This window comes from Bos taurus, chromosome 4, assembly GCF_002263795.3.
Source record: "Bos taurus isolate L1 Dominette 01449 registration number 42190680 breed Hereford chromosome 4, ARS-UCD2.0, whole genome shotgun sequence".
Classification (NCBI taxonomy): Eukaryota; Metazoa; Chordata; class Mammalia; order Artiodactyla; family Bovidae; genus Bos; species Bos taurus.
Window position 1 is genome coordinate 101,600,861 of NC_037331.1, and position 26,037 is coordinate 101,626,897.

At 46.0% G+C, this 26,037-nt stretch overlaps 1 protein-coding gene and 1 non-coding gene across 2 annotated transcripts in view; both read right to left on the bottom strand.

The window, feature by feature from the left end:
- Positions 1-2,607: 2,607 nt before the first annotated feature.
- Positions 2,608-26,037, bottom strand: part of CREB3L2 (cAMP responsive element binding protein 3 like 2) — a 126,044-nt gene continuing 102,614 nt past the window's right edge. The window contains 7 exon segments of the mRNA NM_001102533.1: positions 2,608-3,940; positions 5,862-6,078; positions 7,749-7,875; positions 8,155-8,254; positions 21,420-21,488; positions 23,223-23,281; positions 24,651-24,797. Of these exon segments, the coding sequence (NP_001096003.1) occupies positions 3,865-3,940; positions 5,862-6,078; positions 7,749-7,875; positions 8,155-8,254; positions 21,420-21,488; positions 23,223-23,281; positions 24,651-24,797 (795 nt within the window). The 3' untranslated portion in view covers positions 2,608-3,864.
- MIR12013 (microRNA mir-12013) lies at positions 13,479-13,543 on the bottom strand. The gene has a single exon (NR_162353.1). It is a non-coding gene; the product is annotated as a microRNA mir-12013 (primary transcript).

Here is a 26,037-nt window from a genome sequence, read left to right on the forward strand (position 1 = left end):
TCCTCCCAGAGGGTCTTATCCGATCACATGTCTCCTAACTGTCTCAGCTAAAAAGCATTCAAAGAAAATGACCTTGACCAGAGCACTACCTGCTAATGGTCTGTCTGCACTGCAAGTAGGAGAGCTAGTGTCTGGAATAAAGACTGGACTCCACAGAACTGAATTACTGACAAGAGCACTTGGCAGAGAAGGGGGAGGCTACAGCCTTCTCCTCCATCTCCCATTTCCCCATGTTAGCAAGGCCGCACGGATGCTCCATCTCCCCGATGGGAAGCGGGAGGTCTCTGAGCGTGCACCCTGTGCACAGACGACATGTGTGTTCAGAGGAGCTGGCCCTGAGGGGCCTCTGATCCTTGTCTTTTGCTCAGTGTGAGAACACAGAGGAAGGAGACACAAAGTGCAAAAAAAACACAAATTTTTAATAAAACACTTGTGTCAAAAATTCTGGACACTGACTCACTGCCAGAACAAAGGTGAACCAGTTCAACACTCTTGCTCCAAGGACACATGAGAATCACAGCCCTCTCTTGGCATTCAGGCATGAGGAAGGAAAAAACCCCACGGTATTTATAGTTGGTTTGTAAATAAATTGCACTAAAAGTTGCTTTCACAATCTGCAAATGAGGTCTCTAAATCAAAATCATTTATACTAATAAAAAGGTTATCTAATTTTGCCTATACTGGTGTCAAAACTCATCCCCACCTCCTGCCCAAAAGAAGCAACCTAGTTCAGCTGTCAGGTTTTTATATAACACTCTCTTTATGTGAGCTAGGCTCCAGAGTCCTAACACTTCACAGAAATCCTTTCTTAAACTTGGCACTGAGGCCTTTCATTTACAGTAGCCATTTCTAAGTGCAAAGTCCAGAGCTGTGAATAGAACCACGCTGGGGAGTCTGGGTTACTCAGGTCTCACCCAGTGAAAAAAGTATGTGTTCTCTGAACTTTTTGCAAGACATCTCCTCCACTAGGCTAATCAAAGAAAGGGAAGAGGAAAACCTGCTGACATGATGGAAAATATATTAGTATATTTATCATGAACATTGATTCTTTATGATTGATGGTTGTGCTAACAGTCTCAAATTTTCCAAACCTGAGGTTCCAAAGCCGAAAGCCTGCCACTATTTAACATCTTCAGGGCTAACCAGGTATTGCTGACTCATCTATGCTATGGGATGGTTCTGGGGGGAAAACAAATCCACTGACGTTGTGAGCTTAACCCTGGAAGAGAAAATGTGCACATTAACTATTTAGAACCAATCTGGTGTTATCCAACTCTTCTGCATCCTCTGGACTCCATTACATTCTCCTTAAGGGGTAACTGTTTAGCTCCTCTTCTTCGCCTGAGCAAGGAGTGGGGAGCGGAGGTCTTTCTCAAAATAGCAGCAACTGGTCCTTGGGTCCCCTTACAATGGCCATTTGAGCCCTCAGGCTGATGTCCTCAGTCTCTAGACATAGATTCAGTTCTGGAAGAATGGCTGCCCAGAGATCAAGCCCTGCTGTTTGGAGGGCTGGAGAGAGTGAGGTCAAGTGAGGAAATAAAATCCTCAAGGCACTAAGGATGGGCCCTAGGAGTTGGTTGTCCTTTGCCTTCTTCCTCTTTACTCAGAATAAGAGGTTTTCCACTCGGGCTGATCCAGGAGCCTTAAAAACCCGATCTGCTTCCAGTGTGTCAGTGGGTAAGCTGACCCATTCTCACCGACACAGGAAAAGCATCACTTTCTAATCATCCAAATACTAGAGTTAATAGTACCTTCTCACCTTCTTAGCCACCCTTGACCCCACCCCATGGGCTGCCTATGCCTGATAATTACATGACACATTAAAGAGAGGGGTGGGTCAGTACTGGCCCTTGGTTGGCAGACACCAGCCGGACCCAGGAAGGTCTAGAGCGGAAGAGGAGAGAGTAAAGCAGACAGAAACAGAAGGGAACAGGGCATGTACTAGCAACCCTCCTTCCACACGGCACAGCCTGTCTGGTCTCACCCTTTGCTGGCCAATGGATGGGACAGCGAGAGGCGACCACTGTGATCCTGATCCAGATTTACACAGCGCCAAGAAGAGGAACTTGGCCATCTCCCTGTCGGAACTTTCTCCATCACAGTAGGGAGAGAGAGGAATCACTGACGGTGAGCCCTGAAGGTACCAGATCTGCTTATGAGTTCATTGTTGTTCAGTCTCTAAGTCGTATCTGATGCTTTGCAACTCCATGGGACTGCAGCACACCAAGCTTCCCTGTCCTTCAGTATCTCCCGGAGTTTGCTCAGACTCGTGTCCAATGAGTCCACTGCTTATGAGGTCTCATGGCAAATGTTAATGACGCCAAATTCTGTGGCTGGTATGGAACAGAGGGCCCAGGAGTGGCTTAATCTCTCCTACGTACAGGTTCCAATGACAAAAGAGATGAGAAAATCAGAGACAACAGAGTTCAAACTAAATGTGCTTCAGCTACTTCTAAAAATAAAAAACAAAATGTGAGCAAATTTCTTACACAAAATCTTTTACAAGCTAGGGAAAAACATTTAAGGGGAGCCTTCTACATTATACAATAAAACGTCTATTTCTATTTCTTATTTGTATGAAAGAGGAAAGTTTTTTTTTTTTTTTAACTACAAAAGTTACTCTTAATCATTAAAAAAAAGAAGTAGGTTGGGGGATTAGGTCGTGTCTCTTTGGGTGAGCTGCAAAGTGGCCAAACCTGACTAGAAAAGGTAAGACAGATACACAAATGTCGCCTGCTCTGACCCCAGGAGCAGGCCTCAGGCCCAGCCCTCTGTATGGAGGCAGAAGAGGAAGGGAAAGCAGACGTGTCAGGGGAGGTGGGGAAAACTGGGCTAGCATGGCTGTCTGAAACGCCTGGGGTCAGGGCTTCCCTGGCATGGGCACAGGGCAGAAAAAGCACCTGTCCACAGAGCCTCAGACCTGAGCCCTGCTCCGTCTTCTCTGAGTTCATGCTTCAGGAGGACACGTGCTTAGGGAGGTTCCCCAACTATAATTAGAAGCCTCCAGCAAAAAAAAAAAAAAAGAAGAAAACACAAAACAAAACATGGCCTGGAAGAATGGGGAATCCCAGAGTCCAGGCCGCCCTCTTCGCTCCACAGGCCAACAGAGGACCTTGTGAGCCTGGAGGGGAGGCGTCCGGATGTCTTCAGTGGTCGCCCAGGGAAGCCTCTGCAAGCTAATAAATACTATTTACAAATGGGGAGGAGAAGCCAGGGAGGCAGAACTAGGGGCGTGTGGGGACACAGACTGTGAAATCCTACAAGCAACGTGGTGGGGCAGGTTTGCCTGGAGTAGAGAAGCCTGATTCCTTCAGGCATTGCACTTGCGGCCTGAGAGTACGAAAGGGGCGCCTTGCTCCAGCGAAGGGGCCCTGGGCCGGGGCCCCGGGCAGAGCGGCAGGGGGCGCCCGCGGGGCACCGCAGAGCCAGGCTGAGGAAGGCAGGACGTCAGTCAGTGCTTCGCCAGAGCATCCTGGTATTTTTGTGGGGTCTCGAGTGAACAACAGTCAGCTCTTCTTCAAGGAGGCGGTCACACCCACCCCGGTGAGAATCGGGCCGTATCTTTTTGGCACTGTCGGTAGAAACAAGCCTGCTTGTCCCACCCCGACCGAAGATAATTGCCTATGGCAGTAAGCGAGGGACGGGGCGGGCTCCTCTGCAGGGAGGGACATGGGACCGGGGGAGGTGCTCTCTCACCGCAGGCGGAAATTCCAGGCCGTCCGTCCGTCCTCCCATCCAGAGCCAGGACCGGCGGTCCAGGTTTTCGTCCAGATTGGGTGGGCAAAAAGGAAAAGCTTATGACAAAAGGTGGTTTGGAGAGGTAAAGGCTAAGTGAAGAGACAGAGGGAGGTGGTGATAGCCTCTTTAAAAGGTGGCGTTCACTCTTCTGTCGAGTTCTACGACTTTTAGTGTCTCATTCCCCTCCAGGTTGGTGCTGACCCTGTGAAAGCATCAGAAGGAGAAAGAAGTCTCACCATCATGCTTGGCAGGGTGGCACAATCATCCCATGACTGGACTCAGCAGGCTGGCCCACGCACGCCTCTTGTCTTCTTCCCTCCCAGCAGCACTTCTCTGTTCCAAGGTCTCCTGCTACCTGCCTGTCCACCGTCCACATTCCTCCTTTATCCTCATGCCAAAGGAGACATCCCAACCCAAAGGATAAACCTGGTGGTTTGATACTGATTCCTTGTATTTTGCTTAAAATTACTGTATTTATTGAGGATAAATACCCATGCTAAACCCTGGGAAGGAGAAAATAAAAGGATAAAGGCTGATCCTTAGTCTAGAATAAACATTTTTTTAAAAAAAAATTTAGATAAAGATGAAACCTTTATACAGATTAAAAGATTCTAGATGAAGGTTAAAAAAACAAACCCCAAACTATCATGAAATAACAATAAATATAACACAGAAAATAAATACATTATTACATTGTGTAACAGCCTAGAACATCTTGTAGGCCGTCAGAGGAAGGTGATGAGGACTCTGGTATCAGGGAGACATCCCAGAACAAGAGGGATTTCAATGGGGCCTTGAATAGCGGAGAGAAGACTTTTGTCATGAGCCAAGTTACTGAAAGGTTAAGTCTTTTCTGGCTCCCAAGAGTAGTCTTCTCTGGCTTCTACAATTCTCTCTAGGAAATAATAGTAATATCTAACCTTGTAAAGTATTTCAAAGGATTTATATGTTACACTTACCTAGTTCTTAAAATAATAAGTGCTATAAATGTTACATATGCATGTAGAATATAAATATATAAAAGTATATATAATTACAAACTGTCCAATGCAGCATTAGGGGAGGAAAGCTAAAAAATGTGAAACAAAAACTTTCCTACTTGTATTGGAATAGCATTATCTCTAGGAGGCACGAGTTCTGCTAGACCACTAACCACACCACGTATAACCAGGATTGTATGCAGACACTCCTTCCCATGTCACATAGTGTGCTCAGGTACCTCCCCTGCAGGATAACAATCCCCAGCAGAATACAAGTCTTTATGTTTATACAAGGACTCTTCCTCATAACTATCTAAAGGAAACAACTCATGGAGAATTGGAGACAAATATATGTTATTTTCAATAATAGAAACACAAGAACAGTGCCTCTCAAAGTGTCCTTCAGTATTAATATATAACTATCTAAGTATAATTAACGCATGTTTGCATGTGTGCTAAGTCACTTCAGTCGTGTCCAACTCTTTGCGACCCCACGGACTGTAGCCCGCCAGGCTCCTCTATCCATGGGATTCTCCAGGCAAGAATACTGGCATGGGTTGCCATGCCCTCCTCCAGGGGACCTTCCTGACCTAGGGATCGAACCTGGGTCTCTTATGTCTCCTGCCCTGTCAGGCAAGTTCTTTACCACTAGCGCCACCTGGGAAGCCCTAATGCATGTTTATTTACATGTAAATCATAAAACTACTTATTGACATATAACGTGACATATATGTATCTCTAGTTGGAAGGAAGCTTGGAAATGTGCCTTGAGGCAGCATTTATATAGCAAGTACACTGCTGTTACTGGACTGTATGTTTACCTGTGAGACTCTGAGGAGAGGAAGAAGACAGGGAGGAAGGGAGTCAAGCCCTTTCCCCAATTATTGGGGTCTCCACTGCCAGCTCCCCAGTGGCATAGCAGATACGGGGCCAGCTCTCACCATGTCTCTTCCCCAGTCTCTGTGAGGGCCAGCTGTTGACAGACAATGGACTCTCCAGAGCCCAGGTGCTGGAAATAGGTCCTGAAAAAGCCAAGGATTGGACCAGGCCAATGGGAAAGTCTACTCTGCACGCTGCAGTTTGCTGATTCATAACCCACCATTGGGGCCTTAGAGGAGGCAAACCCGTGTCTGTTTGACTTACATGTGCTGCTGCAGCTCCAACAGCACTGATTTCTCCAGGCTGGTCTCATTTGAGATAATGAAATGGGGAAGATCCACGTCCGGCCTGGACTCCAGCCCTTTTGCCCTGAGCAGAGCAGAGCCTCGGTCCCAGCGTCCCAGCTCCCCAGCTGAGGCGGAACTGGGTGGCTCCTCCAGGGGAGAATGTTCCTCATAGATCAGCAGGTTCCTGGATCTCACTGAGAACAAAGTAAAGTAACAGGTGTTACATCACACCTCCCCCTAGATGCTCAGGGCGGGGAGAAGATGATAATTCACGGGTTCTTGTTGCCCAGGACTTAGGGTGCCAACTGGAGTTGGCTTTCTATAAAGGCTTCAGGATTTCAGAGTTTGGTGTGTTGAAAAATGATACCAATTATAAAGTGCTGGAAGAACAATAGAAGAACAAACACACAGGAAGCAAGCTGCCACCCCCACTGCTTTGAAAATAAAACTCCCCTCCAGGCCACCACCACCACCCCCTCACAACCATCTGGAGGAGTCAAATATTTGGAGGTGTCCAGACTCAGCTAAAGTAAGCATCCTCAATGAGTAGGTCTTGCGCAAGGAGAAGGTACAAGGGCAGAAAACTGTGTTTTCATTTAGAAACTAGAGAGGAGACACAAGGCCAAAGCCATAAATCAAACAACGGAGACACACTCTTGTTTTATAGAATAGTTGCATAGCTAGATGGCTTGGGAGCAATTTTCTACAACATAGAAACTTTGCTCTCATCAACTTTCATTTAAATTTAGAGATATATGCCCTTGGAGGAAAAAAAAAAAAGAATTCCCCAGGAGACCACTGAAATTATTTGTTGAAATGCTGGACCTTCTGTCATATACCTGGCAGAGACACACGTACCTCAGATGTTTCAGAACCACAAAATTATGCCTACCCTCAAAATCCAGTACCCCTAATTCCACACTTGTTCTTACTAGTGTATGTATCTATTTCATGATCCCTACATACCATCCCTTTATTTACCACATACTTAAAAGAGATCATTGATCTAGATGAGACTATCACATCTAACACCCGTGTCTCCAAATTCTCTAAATCTTGGGCATTATATTTTGTAACACGGGCTGATTGTCTCATGTCACTTTACAGATGCTTACTGTGGTAACATCATTTCCACTGAGTGGAATTCCTTTAAAATGTGATGGAAAATTTACGGCTCCCCAACAAATGCACCTTCCCTGCAAATGCACATCCCTCCCCACATCAGAACTCAAAAAGAAGGTGTCAGAATCTGCCAGGAACACAGTCTAGAGCAGAAGTCTGAAAGCCATGCACTGTGGAGCTCTAGAGAATTCCCAGTGGTGTCTCAGCCCAGTGTGTGAGGGGCAGAAGGGGAGACCCAACAAGTGGCCTGGGCAACAGACTTCCCATGGCCCTCTTCCTCCCTTCAGTGGGGAAGTTACACTTTTACCACCTTTAAACATTAGGCTTTCACATGTAAGCAGAAGCCGAGGACACTTCCTGCAAAATCCTGGAGGTCAGAGTGATAACAGCTACTACACACTCAGTAATTTGGGGGCAGATGCTTGTGTTGATGCTATTCAATCAATGTTTTTTATGGGAGAGAGGGAACAGTGACTTTGAATTGTCTCCTCCCAAGGAATGGATATATATATATATATATATATATATGCGTTTTTATAGAGAAATGATTTTGAGACCACTGCTCTGTACCCAAGGAGGCTTACGTAGAGCTATTTCAAACCAAATGATTTAATATAGTTCTCCCATCAGAAAAAAAAAAAAAATTAGACTTTCACATAAGACTTCTTTCAGAAAGTTAAGCTTTGAGAAATGAAAGAGAAAAGAAACAAGACACCTCCCCAGCTGCTAAGCGCTGTCTTACCCACAGAGGATGTGTAGGGTTCCTGCAGGGAATGCTGGCTGGGCAGGGCCATCTTGGTGGCAGAAGGATAGGGCCCATAGCCCTGAAAGAAGCTGCCAAATGCTACGGCAAAGCACAGCACCACGACCTGCAGGGTGAGGACAGAACGTGGGAGCTGTCAATTCTAAGATGCACAGAGCAAACCTGCAGACCTGCAGCTCCTGGGAGGTCTGGAAAGACGACTCTCCTCTGTCAGGCCAGCAGACCGCACCCAGGTCATTCGCTGTCACATCATAGGAGAGAAACAGCCTCGGAGTGAGCTGTGGTTCCTCCAACCCCCAGCACTTGGACATGGCAAGCTGGGGAGAGGCTGGAGCCTGGCGAGTAGGCCGGGTTGGTGACGGTGCTCTTCATTTGGGAAACTCACCATAAGGCATGTGCCAGTCTGCGTGCCGGCCAGCTTGCAGGTGCGAGAAACCTTGCCCATCACCAAAGTCTGAAGCTTCTGCAGCTGCTGCAGGAGAGTTCTGCAAACACAACAAATGAAAACCATGAAGGGCATCTCAGAGAGAGAACGCTTGTCAGTGATCTCCTCCCCAGGCTCCAGGGAGGCTCCTGTGGCTTTGTGTCTGAATCAGAACACAGTACCAAGAAAAAGGTTCCTCTGATGAAGACACAGACACCACTGTCTTCCAGCACCGGACTTGCAGAGCTTATGGGGCTCAGAATCTGCCCCCATGAGCAGCTTGTCCATTCTATGCTGTTCTAAGAGTTACCTTGATGCTCCCAAATCACCCCTGATCATCCCGGGATCTGTTTGTCAGCCACTGAGAAAAAAAAGAAGCAAGAATTGGTTGGGGATGGTGACACAGAAGAACTCGTTTACCCAGGAGAAGAGAAATACCAAAGAAGATGCAAGAAAGGAGAAAAGCGTGGAGAAGGAGATGCCCAGCGGAGAACAAGTGAAGGGGTGGCCAGCAGTATCACTGAGCAGCAAGTGCTTAGAGAGCAGATCTAAAGAGAAGGCGAGAGACAGAGAGGAAAACAGGAAGGGCAGGGAGGCCAACAGCCACAGGCCTCTCAAGACTGTGGTCCTTGAAGGCTCACAGCACCTCGACAGGCAGAAATGAAGCCCAAATACGAAGGAGCAAAGAAGCCGGCTCAGCTGGACACAGGTTCAGAGCCAGGACCCCAGAAGCCATGCTCTGATGCAGGTTCTGATGTTTCTCCAGGGAAACACAGAGAGGAGGAGTTAAAAAAAAAAGAGTTCTGCCCCAAATGGGACAACTGCACACAGCCTTAAAAGGGGAAGGGTTGGGGATGAGAATAGTATGTTCTGTTCTGGGTGACATCAGGTCACAAAAGGAGCAGACAGTGACATTCCTTGCAAATTCTGAACAGTGCAGCCACAGAAAAGGATCTCCCAGCCCGGGCTCCCAAATTACAGCCTTGGGGATGGATTCTGTGTGAGCAGCGTAAAGAGCTGAGGCTGCTCCCTGCCCCCATCCCTCTTCTCCAAGCCCAGGGCCCTTGGCAAAGTGGAGAGATTTTTCAAGCAGATGATTTGTTGAGTCTCAAAGAGTTTCAGAAAATTCATGCTGTGAGGGTGACACGAGAAAGCCAGACAAATTCACTGGAAAACATCAGCAAATCACTCATTGGCAGATGAATTCTGGGTGTTTGCAGATACTGCAGCCCATTTTGCAGACAAGCAAAATATTCCCAAGTCTGCAGCTTCCCTCAACCTCCCCACCCATGACCAGTACCAATGAAATGAGTTCTCCCAGGTTTAAGCCAGGTAGGGACAGGTTGGCTGTAAGAATGATATTGCTCTAGCTTAAATGGATAAGAGCAGGGCCAGAACTGGAGCCCACAGCACAGGCAGCACAGGCCTTCTGAACTGAACAACCCCTGTGGGGTTCCATCTACATTTTTACCTTGTACAGTGGTCTTGTGTGTGTTTGTGTGTTTAGTTGCTCAGTAGTGTCCAACTCTTTGCGACCTCATGGACTGTAGGTCACCAGGCTCCTCTGTCCATGGGATTCTCCAGTCAAGAATACTGGAGTGGGCTGCCACTCCCTTCTCTAGGGGATCTTCCCCACTCAGGGATCGAACCCAGCTCTCCTACATTGCAGGCAGATTTTTTACTGTGTGAGCCACCAGGGAAGCCCCAACAGTGGTCTTAATGTAAGCAAAACAAAATTCATCCCATTATTTAACATCATTAAATTCTATTAATATGGAGGTCTTTTTAGTACTTAGTCGTATGTTTTCTTGCTTTATAGTAATCTAGAAGCGTAACCAAAAGTAGTATAGACTGGTTTACATTTATATATACTCAAGCAATATGTTCTTTAAAAGAATTCTGTGTGTTACTCAAGGCTGAGTAATACTAATGGTGTGATGACTTTAAATTCTCCTTTAGGGAATTGTGTCATTTGTGACAACATGGGTGAACCTGGAGGTCACTATGCTAAGTGAGATAAGCCAGATAAAGAAAGATAAATACCATATGGAATCACTTACACGTGGAATCTTTAAAAAAAAAAAAAGAGTTGAACTCATAGTAGAAAGTGGTTGTCAGGAGCTGGGGGAATGGGAGACAGGAAGTTTGGTAAAAGGACACAAACTTTTGGCTCTAAAATAAATAAGGTCTGAGGATCTAGTGCAAAATATGGTGACTACAGGTGATAACCCCTGGAGGAGTACATAGCAACACACGTCAGTATTCTTGCCAAGATAATGCCATGGACAGAGAAGCCTGGCAGGCTACCATCTATGGGGTTGCAAAGACAGACATGACGGGGTGTGCACGCGTGCACGCACGCGCACACACACACACATACACACACACAGGATAACGCTGTATCATATAATTGAAAATTGCTGAGAGTAGAACTTAAATGTGCTCACCAAAAAATAAAAACAAAACAAGGTAAGTAGGTGAGGTGATAGACGTGGTCATTAACTCAACGTGAGGAATCCTTTCACAATGTATATGCATATCATTATGCTGTACACTTTAAATATCTCACAAATTTACTTGTCAATTATACGTCAGTAAGATAGAAAAAAAATCAGAAGTTTGCAGCTAAAGGATCTTATGATGCAGCAAGTTCCTTTCCTCACGCTTTCTCTCTTCTCCCAAGAACTCCCAAGAGCACCGCCTTCTTGCACGGCTGCCATTTCAAAGCTGAGAGCTGAGTGACCTCTGACACGCGCTCCTCCTGGATGAACGTTTCTTCCGGCAGAGCTGACATCTGGCAGGCAATGGCATGCATTTTATTGACGACCGTCTGTCGTGCCAGCCCCAAAGGCCTCTCTGGGGTCTCCCTGCTATATTTCTGGAAATCCTGGGGGCAGATGCAAAGGTGAGCCCACAGATAAGAGCCACGTTTGACTGCACGGCACAAACCTTTTCTCCCGTCTTCTGGCCTCCTCTCATGTACCAGTTAACAGGCTCTTTGTCAGCAGCTACACTACAGAAAGGGGCCTCGCTGTTTCCTTGGTGGCCTGCTGAAGGCCATGTCTGTACCGCCAGCTGCCACTCCTGATGGGCACCCCCAGCTTCCACGGGGCACCCTGCTGCCTGCACTGCAGCACCAAGGTGCTGAAGCTCAGCTGTGCTGTGTTTAGGGTGGGGTAGGGGGTCATCCCTTCATCCAGACTTCCATTAGACAGCAGATTTACAGATGTTACCAAAGCCATTCACTTTTGCTCTGAAGTTTCAGGTGTGAATTTTTTAAAAATGTAATGTCCTGGTATTCTATTTTATTTAGCGGGTGGCTGCACCAGGAGGCGGACATGGGGGATCTTAATTCACCCACCAGGGATCAATTCTGTGCCCCCTGTGTTAGAAGCATGGAGTTTTAACTACTGGACAGTCAGGAAAGTCCCTCTTAAGGTGTTTTTAAAAGTGAAACCACCATTTCCATTTTTACCAACAGTCCCTACAACCTTCCCACCCGTTCCCTGCCTCTTGTCCAGTCTTGAGAGCATGAATTACTGAGGAAACCAGTTCCATGCAATACTTGGAATCACTCCTCCCTTCCAATTTCTGATTGGGATCACAAGGTCTGGGACCCTATCCCTAGGATGAAGAGTCTCCCAGGAGGCTCAAGAGTTCATCCTGAAGGCAGACCTCTAACAGGCCAACACACCTAAGCCCTGATGGTATAGTACCTGAAGCTCAAATTGGGCCCCCAGCCACAGGTGTAAATGCTGCCAGTTTGGAAGAAGGACCATCTAGGTCTGACTGGGTGAGCAGGGAGGCCTGTATCTTTAGAGGTGTACGATGCTTTACTTGGCATTCATCAGCACATCCTTTCCAAACTCAAAGATAATTATGTGCTGAATCCACCGTGAATGAAAATCGTTGTTTAATGGCCCCTGATTTCTAACAGTTTATAATGCAACTCTTTAAGATAAGCAAACATGTAGTTTAAAATAGATTTTTCAGTTTGAAATTTCTATGGAAAGCAACAGTAATTTACAATGTGCTGTTTGCTGCTGCTTCTCCTGCTCAGATTAGTGAAGGTAAGCTGGTGGGAAGGCTGACGCTCTGAAGGCCCCATCCATCAGCAACAGAGGGATTCTACCCAAGGAAAGCAGGTTAGCTCATCCATCCCCAAAATCGAAACAGATTTCCATGATGCAATGAAGTTTTGGAAATTCATGGACATTCACACAATAGAAACACTCATTTTTTGTCATAACCAAAGAAAATTATCAGTAATTGAGTGTCCACCGACTGAGTTCTAGAACTTCATACGAGATACTACATAAATGTCTCAAAGACATGTAACTGGTAACTAGAAGACCAAAGATGTAAACCCATATCTATCTGACTCCATAGCTCACGTACTTTCCAATTCAGTACAGCATGGTACCCCAACCTATAACCTAATAAAATTAATGATCAAAAGACTTCTCAGTTAAGTAGATTTTTCTTAAATCCAGTGACATTAATATCATATTGAGGAAATTCTCTGGTGGTCGTGTGGTTAGGACCCATTGCTTTCACTGTTGAGGCCTGAGTTGGATCCCTGGTCAAAGAACTAAGATCCTGCAAGCTGTATGGCACGGCCCCTGAAAAAATATTATATTGACAACAGCACAGTCAAGAGATATGTCCACTGTTAAACAAGAAAGGATTACTTTCAGTGACTAAGGGAGGGATTGGGGGCAAGAGGAGAAGGGGACGACAGAGGATGAGATGGCTGGATGGCATCACTGACTTGATGGACGTGAGTCTCAGTAAACTCTGGGAGTTGGTGATGGACAGGGAGGCCTGGCGTGCTATGATTCATGGGGTTGCAGAGTCGGACACGACTGAGCGACTGATCTGATCTGATCTGAAACTACAGACAGAAGGGCCACAATGACTCCGATGGCAATGCAATATGTACTAACGAAGTTTCCGTGATATTGATACAAATAAAAGCAATAAGGTAAAATATACATTTCTTGGCAGATCACTGGAAATGACAAGATAAAATGTAAGAGATGGATAAAAGAATAATGGGTGTTCCTTAGCCTAAGTCAAGCATCAGGAAGTCAAACCTGAGCTTTGTTTAGGAAAATGGAAATTATAAGCCCTGTCCCTCCACTGGATACCAAGAGAGCTGATGAGATGGCTTCCAAATTACTAAGTCAGTAATATTCACCAGAATAGGGCGATGAACTCTCAGGATAAGAAATCTGAATTTAGATCTCAGTACCACAGCTGTGTGCTTTTAATCATATTACTTAAGCCCTGAGTTTAGGCAGCAGTTCAATGTTCAGCAATGTCCTCTGAACTGCTGCCCAAACTCGGGACTTGAATAATATGGTCAAAGTTAATTCCTTTGACCAGCTAACAGAATAACGAGAGAATCCCTGTCTGGGGTACTCTGGCTTTACTGGAACAAATACACCTTTGCAGAGTGCTTGCTGTTTCTTTCCACTGATGACTCTGTATGGGAAAGCCTGGGACCTCAGGGCTGATACGCTGGTCTGAGATGACGTGGTACTTTCCCTGGTGGCACTGGGACAGATGCCATGCCCTGCAGCCCTGGGAGCTCTGATGACAGCTGTTATTCTGCTTGCATAAAGGGCTGGCTGGAGAAAAGGCAGGCACCAGATGAAATGGAAGAATTATTTTAAAACTAAAGCTATATAAAGTCAATCATAGGACAGACTCTCCAACCATGCATTCAGAACTCGGTAAAAACTTCTCCTTTATTACTGCACTTTAAATCATCAGTGATCATGGCTAATTATGGCTTAATGAATTCTTGGGCTTCCGGGAGCAAGGTCTTAATTTAGAGAGATGTTTATCTGGGCCAAGAAATTTTTCACAAGTTGTTAAATCGGAGTGTCCAGAGCTCGATTGAGAATGTGGATTTTTGTCCTGTGGTGAGATGTAAAAATAAACTTTACGGCTGTGCTCGCATAGCTCCAAGGAAAAGAGCAGTTGAAGGCAGCTGCCAGCCTCGCCCAAAATAAAGCACCACCCTGTATCTTGGGAGATGGATCAAAGGAAATTGGGCAAAACATTCGAAAGTAGCCGACAGTGTGAGACACAGTCTCATGAAAACTGGGAAATGCATCAACAGCCTCGTGTGTTTTCTTGTAGTTGGTTTCATTTTGTTTTCTTCTGTTTCTGTTATTTAATAGAAACAGTGGGGGTGAGGAGAGGAGGGAGCAAGAGAGAACAAGAGGGATGCAGTGGCTGCATCCTGTGCTTTGAACATTCTAGTGTCTAATTTCCCACTGGAGTCAGAAACTGGGACCCAGGGAAAAGGATAAACTGGTGGTTCCCAATTACTTGCTGTGCTAGGAGCTGCCAAGCAGGTCCTCTCTATAAACACACTTTCCATCAAATCCTGTGACACGCCTTTCTCAGAAGTGAAACCAGCTGTGCTACGATGTGTGTGCGCACATTTGTGTGTGTGAGTGAACCACTCCGGGTGCATCAGCCTCCCACGGGGATGAAGAAACTTTTTTTACACCCTTATGGAATGACTTAGAGCAGTAAGTTCTAAATTCCAAATCATGAACCATTCGTGGGCTGTGGAAACAACTGGGGTGTGACTGATGTATTTTCTAAGGCTGCTGCTGCTTCTGCTAAGTCGAGTCAGTCATGTCCGACTCTGTGCGACCTCAGAAACGGCAGCCCACCAGGCTCCCCCGTCCCTGGGATTCTCCAGGCAAGAACACTGGAGTGGGTTGCCATTTCCTTCTCCAATACATGAAAGTGAAAAGTGAAAGGGAAGTCGCTCAGTCGTGTCCGACTCTTAGCAACCCCATGGACTGCAGCCTACCAGGCTCCTCCATCCCTGGGATTTTCCAGGCAAGAGTACTGGAGTGGGGTGCCATTGCCTTCTCCATGAAACAGAATCAAATAAAACACACACTATCTGAGGGCATCACACATAGTAAATAAGTAATTATCTGTGAAAGATTCGTATTAGTTATGTATGTGATGTATGTGTGGTGTATCTGGGTCGTTACACAACATGTAAAATGATATGATCAAAAAGTCTAAGTGTTATTTAACTACAGTGCTTATGCAAAAAAAAAAAATTATTATGAGTGACTATTATATGGCTTCATGATGGAAGAGGTAGGCATCCATGTTCTTCTGAAGCAAAATCCCACCTAAAGCCCTCCACATCCACCCCAGTCTTCCAGAATTAGTGTCAAAGACCTGAGGGATAGGAGGGAGGTGTTACAAACCTGAAACGTGTACCTCAAAGTCCTTAGGTGGAGAGAGACGAGCTGGTAGGATATATTGTTAATAACAATGCCAAATATTGCATAACAATATTTAAGGAGACTCGTGTGTGTGCTAGTTGTTCAGTCGTGTCCAACTCTTTGCGACCCCATGGACTGTAGCCCGCCAGGCTCCTCTGTCCATGGGATTCTCCAGGCAAGAATACTGGAGTGGGTTGTTATTTCCTTCTCCAAGGAGGCTCGTGAACTACCACAAAGACTTTTAAATACTAAGGTGCAAACTCTTACACAAAAGATAATCACATTCTGCTAAAATCCTGAACTTTGAATAAATATTCATTTATTTATGACCTTTTACTTAAGTTTTGAAGGCTGTTTATGGGGTTCTGGTCTAAATTTTTAAAAATACAAATGGTCTCCCTTTTCTCACTGTGCAATTGCCACATTCCAAGGAGCTTTATTTTCCAGGGACCAGGAGGCACTTTTGAAATATTCTACCACCTACTTGCCCAAGATCACAAAAAAGAGAGTTCTAGAACGTTTTCTGGGGCTGAGGGATGTGTAACTTCACCATGAAATCATACTAAAATGCCTTTCTAAACTCTCTGGGAAACTCAGCCTTGTATCAACAATCCTTTGAAGTTTGTAATGTTTTCACCTGAAAAAAAAAAGTTTATACTCTTCACACAGCCAGAAGTTAGAGATAACGGAGAAATGAAAAGTGATTTAAACCAAGATATAGGTCTACAGAGGGTCATTCCTGGACTTGGGTCATTTATCAGCACTCTAACAGCCTCTCTATGCACAGCAGGAGAGGGGGACCAGCTGGTTACGGACAGTGGAAGAGAAGAGAAGACATCACACAGGGAAAACCATAATAGCTCGGAGGGAGCCAGCAGACAAAACTGGTGCAAAGGGACATGACTGTGTGGCTAAACAAACAAATCAGGAGAGGCAGAACATGACCAAAGCCCAGTGGGCTTGGCTGGAAAGACCTCTCTCAGAAATCGCATGCAGACTGTAAAGAACAAGAAGAGCAGAGACAGAGAGGAGGACTAGAGTTACGAGGAAGGTCAAGGAGGAAAACTAAGGAATCCTTGTTTCTGATAAGAACACAAATACAGGTCAGGACAAGCACATCCTTCACTTCTGTGAGGGCCAGGGAAAGGGAACCAGTGAGGCCCACATCCCATGTCGTATATCCTAGCCCTGGCCTGCAAACACTGCCTACAGGTACCCCTGAGGCCTGCTCCCTCAAGCTCCCTGCGGGCCAGGTTAAGAGCTCCAGACAGACATATTGCCTTGGTCCTGCTGACTCCTCATCCTACTGGGAGGGGCCTGCTAGGGGAAACCAGAGCAGGCCTCCTAAAATGTGGGTCCTGAGCAGGGCCCTCTCATTCGGATCCAAGGTCGGCCCTGTGATGAGGAAGGCATTGGTCCTTGGAGAGAGCGCACAACAGGGGTAGGAGTGACTGAGGAAGGGACCATTGGAAAAATGAGCTGCTTGAGTCCCAGTTCCCGTCTTAACTCTAAATGTCTGGATGACCTTAACCTCACCAGCCCTCAGTTGCCCGCTCTGTGAAATGAAGTGATTAGCAATTAAATGAGATGATCTCTAAAGTATTTTTCAAGTCTGAGCTCCAGATATGAGGGCTCCCATATCCGGAGCTGGTTGCAACTCTGGTCTCTCCATTGATTGCCAGGGTTGATTCGGCCGATCTGGCTGGCTAGGCAGGTGTCCCCTTCCTCTCTCATCGCTCCACATGTGACCCTCTCAAAGATGCGAGATCAGTCGAAGAGGACAACCATCTCTGATGGAGGAGGACCAGTCTTCGATCAAGAATATATGAGTAGCTGCACTCCCCTGCTAGAACCTCCAAACAAGCTCTCACGTCTAAGCTCCTATGAGTCTACAAATCAGCCCTGTAGATGCTCAAGGGCAAAATTAGACAAGAAAGGAGCAAACTGAGCCACAGATGCCTATAAGGAATGGGCTAGTCGAATCACTTGTGTAGAAGAAAAGGCTATAAAGTGGGGGAAAGACAGGGTCTCTCAAGAATGAGTCATGCAGCTTGGAGACGAATGAGAAGCAAGGAAGGCCAGGAGACATCACACGCAGTCTCGCCTGGTCTTTGTAAAAGCAAAAGTATTTCCCGACTGAGCACAGGAAGGAGGGCCCCCTGGGAAACCATCTCTCTCTGGCTCACACATTTCCTGGTGGTAGGCGATTAGCAGATCGCCTTACAGACAAGTGTGAAGGTGACTTTCCACTGCTCCAGCTGCCCAAGGTTCCAGTGGTAAAGGCTGCAGAAGTCTCCTCTTCTGTCCCCACCCCCTTCCAGCTTGCTGAGCTCAGGCAAAAGGGCCTTTTCACCTCGAAGCCAGTAACATGCTACCTGACTGCTGCTGGGGCCAGTACTACCCTAAGATTCAGGACTGACTCCAGCTTTGAGTCCTCGTTCTCATCTGGATAGATGAAAGTCCTTGTAGGCTTCAGAAGCGGTAAAATGTAAAGAGGGGCAGTTTTTCTTTAGTTTGGCCAACAGTGAAGCACCCACTTGCCTCTCCTGCCAGGTCATGCCAAATGAAACAGTGGCACCCAGGTATCCCACCCACTTCTGGGTAGCCAGGATCCTGTCCACGTCTGGTAAGCATTTCTGCCTCCGCCCGCCTACCTCCGAAGGATGGTAATGTAAGAAGCGCGAACAGGACACAAACACAGGTGTGTGTCCACTGGGCCCTGCTCTGTACTTAGTTCAAACACTGGGCCAGTCACTCGGTGCCATGAATAAAGGGCCCGAACGTCTCCCCCTCCCACAGGCCCACACCATCATCTCCTCCTGACCAGTTTAGGGCAGACTGCCAAGGTTCAAATTGGTCACTCCGGTCACGGTGTCCTCTGGGCAAGGAGAGGCCCTTGGCAGGAACAGAAGGAGAAGGGAGAGGAAGTCGGGGGGAAGGCGGGCCCTTCCCTGTTTGCACAAGAGCAGCTCTGCTTTATTCCCTGGCTTCTCAAGCCAAAACACACGAAAAGCTACTGGACCGACAGATTATGATCTAGGAGGCCCCTCATCAGATTGCTTGTGAGAGGATGGCAGGTTAATCAAGTATTAACCATTTTCACCATAAAGGCTTGGTTGTCTACCAGGAGTTTGGAAAAGGGAGGAGACTGAACACAGAGCCTGTTGGGGAACCACAGTGGAAGTGCCTGCCAGTCAAGGGGCAAGCAGAGCACCATAAGCACGAGGTAGATTGTGTTTTCAGTGGAATCTCCTGCTGGCTGAATTGCTGGCAAAAGCTCCCACAGTGAAGAAGATAGAAGGAAAACTACCATTGGCTCTCAGGGAAGAACTCAAGATATGCTGACCCCAGCTCAGATACACAGGGGCTCTCTAACTCATATTATATAATAATCGACATCATATTAATATAGTCGTGGCCATTATTTTAAAGGGCTTCCCTGATGGCTCAGACAGTAAAGAATCCACCTGCAATGCTGTAGACCTGGTTTCAATCCCTGGGTCGAGTAGATCCCCTGGAGAAGGAAATGGCAGCCCATTCCAGTATTCTTGCCTGGAGAATCCTATGGACAGAGGAGCCTAGCGGGTTACAGTCCAGGAGGTCACAAAGAGTTGTGCACGACCAAGCAATTAACACTCATTATTTTAAAAGATACAAACAATTGGCAAAGCACAGATTGTTCCTGACACACACATAATCAGATGTGCTTTATGTCCATGCTCTGCAGATAACAGCTCTTCATCAAAATCTGACAGAAATAAAATTATGTAGAAATACATTTACTGATACGAAAATATATGGCCAGTATGGCCAGTGATTTCTGTTAAATGGGGAAGGTTCTTAACAGAAGAGGATGTACAACATAAGCACATACATATAAAATATTCCAGTTCAAAATGTAAACATTTCTTTGGGTGAAAAGATTTGGGGGGGTTTCTTTTCTTTTTTAACTGTATTTTCTAAAATTTTTTTTACAATGGGCATATATTACATGTGTGTGGGTTTTATTTTTTAGGTTTAAAATATATGATACAGCAGGGTCAGCCTGGAGAGGGAAGGAGACACCCTTTTCCAGTAAAGGGGGCAGGCAGCGAGCCCTTCTCATCACAAGCACCCAATGCTCTTTGCGCCTCTGCTGCCCCCGTGTGGCTGCAGGAAGACCTGACATCTGGAACCCCTAGACAAGACCCAACCTGGACCAAACTCCATTATGTTGGACGGATTCTTCTTTCCCTTTTCACCATTTCATGGCCTGGATTTGTCCCACTCATGAACATGGGGGTTTTGCAATAGCGATGGCTAAGACAGGAGGTGGGATGGACTAGAATCTGCTCAAGATGCTTATAAAATGGATACAGACTCTGGTGGGGGTTTAGGACCCAGAGAACCACTCTGGCAAGAATAAAGGTGGAGATAAGAAGGGATGAAGCCTCAGGAGACTAATCGCCAAAGACAACAGCAAAACCGGAACCCTGAAGTGCCACTGGAAACCAGTTCCTCTGCATGGGGGATCAAGGTGATATCACATGGAGCTGGTGACATTTACTTACTTCCGTTGTTTGTCTACAGCGTGCTGGAGGTGACTGTCCTTGACCTGCCATATGAGCACACGTTCCCAGAAATGCAGAGAGAAACCCAGTGGGGTCACAATGTCCACTTTTCCTACTGATGGTATTTTTAACTGATGACTCAATTAGCCTGCTGTTTGAGCAATAGACCATGAAGATTTAGGAAACGGGAGCCAAATTTTACACTATTATCAGATGACATGTAAATAGATTTACCCTGATCCCTTAACATTTGCAAAATTGTTATTAGGCATTAATGCTAAGCCTTAAAATCATGAATTAATATTTTGCTTACCTAAAAGTCAATTTTTCTCTGCTTGGATTGTTGGATCTATAACAGCTAAGGGCAACTTGATCCCTTGACTAATGAATACTTTAATTTTCAAAGCATGAGCAGACTCTGAACACACACACACACACACGATGAAACTCCTCAACCACCGTTTCTCAGCCCTATACCTTAACGTGACCCAGGATAAAGCTCATCAAGGCTCTAGGGCCAGACTGCCTGTCTTCAGATGCAGCTCTGGCATTTACTGTGTGACCTTGGACAAGTCACCTAACTTTTCTGAGTCTCCATTGAGTTCAGTTCAGTTGCTCAGTTGTGTCCGACTCTTTGTGACCCCATGGACTGCAGCACACCAGGCCTCCCTGTTGAGTCTCCATTACCTCCTCTATATAATAGGGATAGTAATAGGACTAGGTCATAGGGTCATCAGAAGGTTAAATGAGTTATTATCTATAAAGTCCTGAAAACAGTACCTGACACAGGAGATGCTAGATGAACTCATTAATCCATCTGTCTTACAATTATTTTTCAAAATGGATTTAAAATGTAATCAATTAATTAACTTTTAAACACAGTAATTAAAAACTTTTTAAAAAACAAACTTGGTTTTCTCTCCTTTTTTTTCACTAATAAGCACTAATTTATTTTACTCAAATTGGGTGACAAAAAAGTGGCGACTCCCTCCTTAGCCACCTCTATAAAGTCTGATGTCATTTTCAGGAGAATCAGACTCATTGACCATATTCTCTCCCAAGCCTCTTCCTTAACTCCCTCTTCATGAAAGCCCTTGTCAGCGTCAGCCTCTTCATCAATCTCACATATTTTAGGGAAAGTAAAGGACATGCACAGGCGTGTGTATGTGTGTGCACAGGCATGTGTCTGTGTATGTATGCGCACAGGCGTGTGTGTGTGTGTGTGTGTGTGTGTGCGCACATGCACACCGGCAGCAGGAACAGGTGCATGGAGCATGGCCGCCCTGAGCATCCTGGCACAACTACTCTTTCAATGGCATCTCTTCTCCTTTCTTCCCAGCTCCCTTTCTGATCTGCCCCTCTCTCCCCACCTTCCATCAGGCATCCTCACTCCAGGGACCCTCACCTGTTGGTGTTCTCCAGAACCTCCACCTTCTTCCGAAGCTCCAAGTTCTCCGTTGAACAAGACTCTACCCTACAGAAGAGAGAGAAAAAGAAAAACCCGAGTTTTATCAGGGGAGCAAGCACTAAGCCAGGAGCTAGGATGAAGGCAGGTGGGGTTCAGAGAAAAAATAAACAGAGAAGCAGCTACTCTGGGGAGATTAGGAAGAGAGCTAGGCCAACCTGAGTTGGGGCAAAGGGTGACACAAAAGAAAAAAAAAAAAAGAGATTAGTAACAAATGGCTCAATAATGGGAAATGAATTGGAACGGTACACAATGTAAACTTCTTATGTGCTGAGGACAGTCACTCAGTCGTGTCTGACTCTTTGCAACCTGATGGACTGTAGCCCGCCAGGCTCCTCTGTCCACGGGATTCTCCAGGCAAGAACACTGGAGTGGATTGCCATGCCCTTCTCCAGCGGATCTTCCCAACCCAGGGATCAAACCCAGGTTTCTTGCACTGCAGGTGGATTCTTTACCATCTGAGCCACCAGGGAAGCCCAAACTTCTTAAAGGGTTTTTCCAACTTGATTTCTCTTGACTTTTCCCTATGGCTCTCAATGCTCATCACACTTCTCCCTCCGTATTACAGGGTCTGAATGCTGCTAGCTGTGCTCTTGGCCAGGAAGACTGACAGGGCTTGAGGCAGGGGGAGAGGAAAGGACAAGACCCTAGGACCTCAGGACAAGGAACCAAGGTGTTGGAGGAGGCATGCCCCAAGGGGCCATAAAGAGATTTTCATCGAAACATCTTGACCCCAGATACCTCAACAATGATTGGTAATAATTCTTATTACCAAAACCTAAATCAGGAGGAAGAAACACTGACTTTCAGCAGGAACTTCAAAAACCAGCCAGGATCCACCAATTGCTCCTCTCACCACATATATATAAAGATTCATTTCTAGATCTAGGGACTCACTCCCATTTTAAAATGATATTAGTTTGTCAGATGGGAACTATTTTCTAGGGTAATACAAAATTGTGTTTTAATTTATGTTTTTCTAAGAGCCCTCCTGATATTCCAGGCTATTCAGAATAACACAAGGTATCTTCAAGTGTTTTTGTGCAAAGTCACTCACCTATAACATGAATCATAGCAGACAGAAAATAAAGAATGCCAACTTGTCTTATATCCCCTGCTGCTTTCTCAAGGGTGCAAGGCAGTGTGGCCAAGGGTAATTGATTAATTAGCCCCGCTCTTTTCTGCCAAAATAGCACCTCTCCTCTGAGAAGTCCAGGAATGTGCATGAAGGTTTGTATTTGTGCTTATTTGAAAGTAAGCCTTCAAGGATTTATGAACCCTTGGTTGAAAACAGTTCTGTACAAATGCCTACTAAGATCAAAAGTGGAAATGTGTTAGTCACTCGCAAGTCCAGCTCTTTGCGACTCCATGGATTATAGCCCATCAGGCTTCTCTGTCCATGAGATTCTCCAGGCAAGTATACTGGAGTGGGTAGCCACTGCCTTCTCCAGGAGACCTTCCTGACCAAGGGATCGAACCCAGGTCTCCTGCATTGCAGGTGGATTCTTTACCATCTGAGCCACCAAGAAAGTTGTACTTCTTTAATTTCTTGCTAGATTTATAAGGTTCTCCTCTAAAAACCACTAGGTGGCAGGCAAAACACAGGCTGATAAACCAACAGCCTTTGCTGGGAGCCAGGTGAGAAACTGAACCCCCTTGTCATGGAAATCAGGGGCCCCCTGGCACTCACATTTCTCTACGTGAATTGCTCAATACACACAACCAGTTTGGCAGGAGGCTTACTTTTTCTCCAAGCTGTCCATGTATTCTTTCTTCTTCCTCCTACTTTCCTGGGCTGAAATCTGCAATGGAAGGGGAGACAAGAGGATTACACTCCAGCTGTTACCAGTAAGGGACAACAGAGGATGAGATGGTGGGATGGCGTCATTGACTCAATAGACACGAGTTTGAGCAAACTCCAGAGACAGTGACAGACAGGGAGGCCTGGCGTGCTGCAGTCCGTGGGGTTGCAAAGAGCTGGACACGACTCAGTAACTGAACGACAACAGAGCAGTAAACCCAGATGACTGGAGGCCGTGAGCACAGAAATCACAGAAGCCCTGCTCACTTCTGCGGCCACTTCCCATTTCTTTAACCTGCTGGCTCATCTACTAATCGCCTCTCCTGTTCCCCGTGGTTTCAATCAGTCTATGCTCTCATCTACTTTAACAAATTAGGCCACAGGTGAGAAGGATGGTGGTCCAGGAGTCAGACCAGAACATGTACATCATGAACCATCTCTATGGTCTCAGAAAAATGACTTCAATTCTGTGGACCTAGTTGGGTCACTGTAATACATAATATAAGCCAGTTGGGGTTAGTTACACAGAAATTCCCTGGTGGTTCTGCATGTGGGTGAAGAATTATGACTCTAATCTCTCTCCTCCTTCCTCCCTTAGTCTCCTCCCTCCTGCTCTATGCACACCCTAGCCATGCCAACTTTTTTTTGTATTTGTGCTTATTTGAAAGTAACCCTTCAAGAACTTATGGACCCTTGGTTGAAAACAGTTCTGTACAAATGCCTACTAAGATCAAAAGTGGAAATGTGTTAGTCACTCAGTCAAGTCCAGCTCTTTGCGACTCCATGGACTATAGCCCATCAGGCTTCTCTGTCCATGAGATTCTCCAGGCAAGTATACTGGAGTGGGTAGCCACTGCCTTCTCCAGGAGACCTTCCTGACCAAGGGATCGAACCCAGGTACTATAGGGGCCCAGGACTTCGAAACTGCTAGACCCAGGTATAGAAGAGCCAGCAGAATTTTTTAACAAAAACCCCTATCGAGAAAAAAATTAAGAAGCACCCATAATATATTGATATTTATGTATTTATAATATTATAATTTATAAATATTTATAAATTGCATAAATGCCTACTAGGGGAAATATTGTATATATCATGAAATAGAAATTTTAAAGTCTGAGATGTTTTTAAATGTAAGTGGGAGTTCTAATATTTTCCTCCCATGCTTGAATAGGTTATCTTGAGCATCATGGAGTATGCACACCCAATTTGGGGACCCACTGACCAGAAGATGGATGGCAGGGCTGGAGGATGACAGGGCCAAGCCTTGGTCCCGAACCAAGGGCCAGGCCAGTGTTGGCCACCGGGAAGGTGGGACAGGCACATGGCTCGGTTCTGCTCACTGAAGTGCCTGCATCTGATGGACCCACCTTATTCTTGATTTTCCTCCGGATTTTCTTTAGGGCCTTCTCCTCTGATTTCGTCAGGGGCAACTTGGTGGGGATGGGATAGCCCTCAGCGATCAGGGTCCTCTTCTCCTCCTCCGTCAGGACCAGGGGGCCTGATCCCTGCAGCTTCTGTGTAGACCAAGGAGCAGAAAAGGGTCAGAGAGGAGCAGCCGGGAGCTCCTGAGGGGCGCCTCCTGAGGGGCGAGGAGGGTCTGATATGATGTCTTGCAAACAACTAAGGAAAAAGGACGCCCATCTGTTCGGGTAAGAAATGGGCACTCTGAAGTGGAAGCAAAAAAATGGAGAAGATACCCGTGTGAGTGTTACAACCCAAGGATTATAATTTAAGGGAACAGGTAAAGAAACCTCCACCCGTTATTTCCCACAAAGTACCCCACTGGCTAAAACATGCAAATTAAAAGACAGAACTCATTTCCTACATCCCTGGAGGTTTCCTGTCGTCAGAGTGATAAGGAATTCACTTGGAGTTCTGTGGAAAGTTTTGTTGTTCTCCTGAAAAGGCCATTTTACAAGATGCTCTCTATACACTAGGAGCCGCTTCTCAACCTCCACTTCCAGCTAAAGGGTTAGAACTCCCAGGGACGCACCGGCAGGCTTGCTCCACGAGTCTCTGGTCAGCACTGTCCTAGACTATCCATCGTCAGTGGAGACGACAACTATAGCTCATCCCATGTCATCCATACTAGGACAATGTGTTTATAATTAGGCAATAAATGGAGGACCTATTGCATATTAGCTCTGTGTTAAATGCATGGAGGAATCAAAACGAGCTCTGTCTCTTAAGTAGCTAATGATCGAGACCAAGGCTGAATTGACACACAGGAAAGAACGAGAGCAATTAAATGCTAGACGGTGATATTCACTCCAGGTGCATTAATAACATAAAGAAAGAGAACACTTGTGTGAGTCTCTGCGATAAGGGAAGGCTTAGGGTAGCAGATAAGACTTGAACTGGGCCTCCTGAAAGAAAGGGGGTGATTTACACAGAGAAGGACTTTCCAACAAAAGGCAGCCTTGTAAAGAGTAACAGAAGAAGCCGCTCTGCCTGGACGGGGTGAGCTCTTGAAGCTGCTGCAGGTTGGGCACATACAGAGGGTGTTAGTACCCAGCAGAGGTATGAGGGCTTGATGCCAACAGATAGTAGGGAAACACAGCACGGATGCTGAACCAAAGTCTGACGTGGGGAGGATTTAATCCATGACCATGGAGAATGAACTGATTGTGGCAGGACCCACAGACCCATAGAATGAACACCATTGCAGTAATCAAAAGAGTGAAGGGTTAATGGTGAGAGGATAATGATGGAGTGGAAAGAGGTAACCCACTGGCCCTCAGTAATAGTGATAAA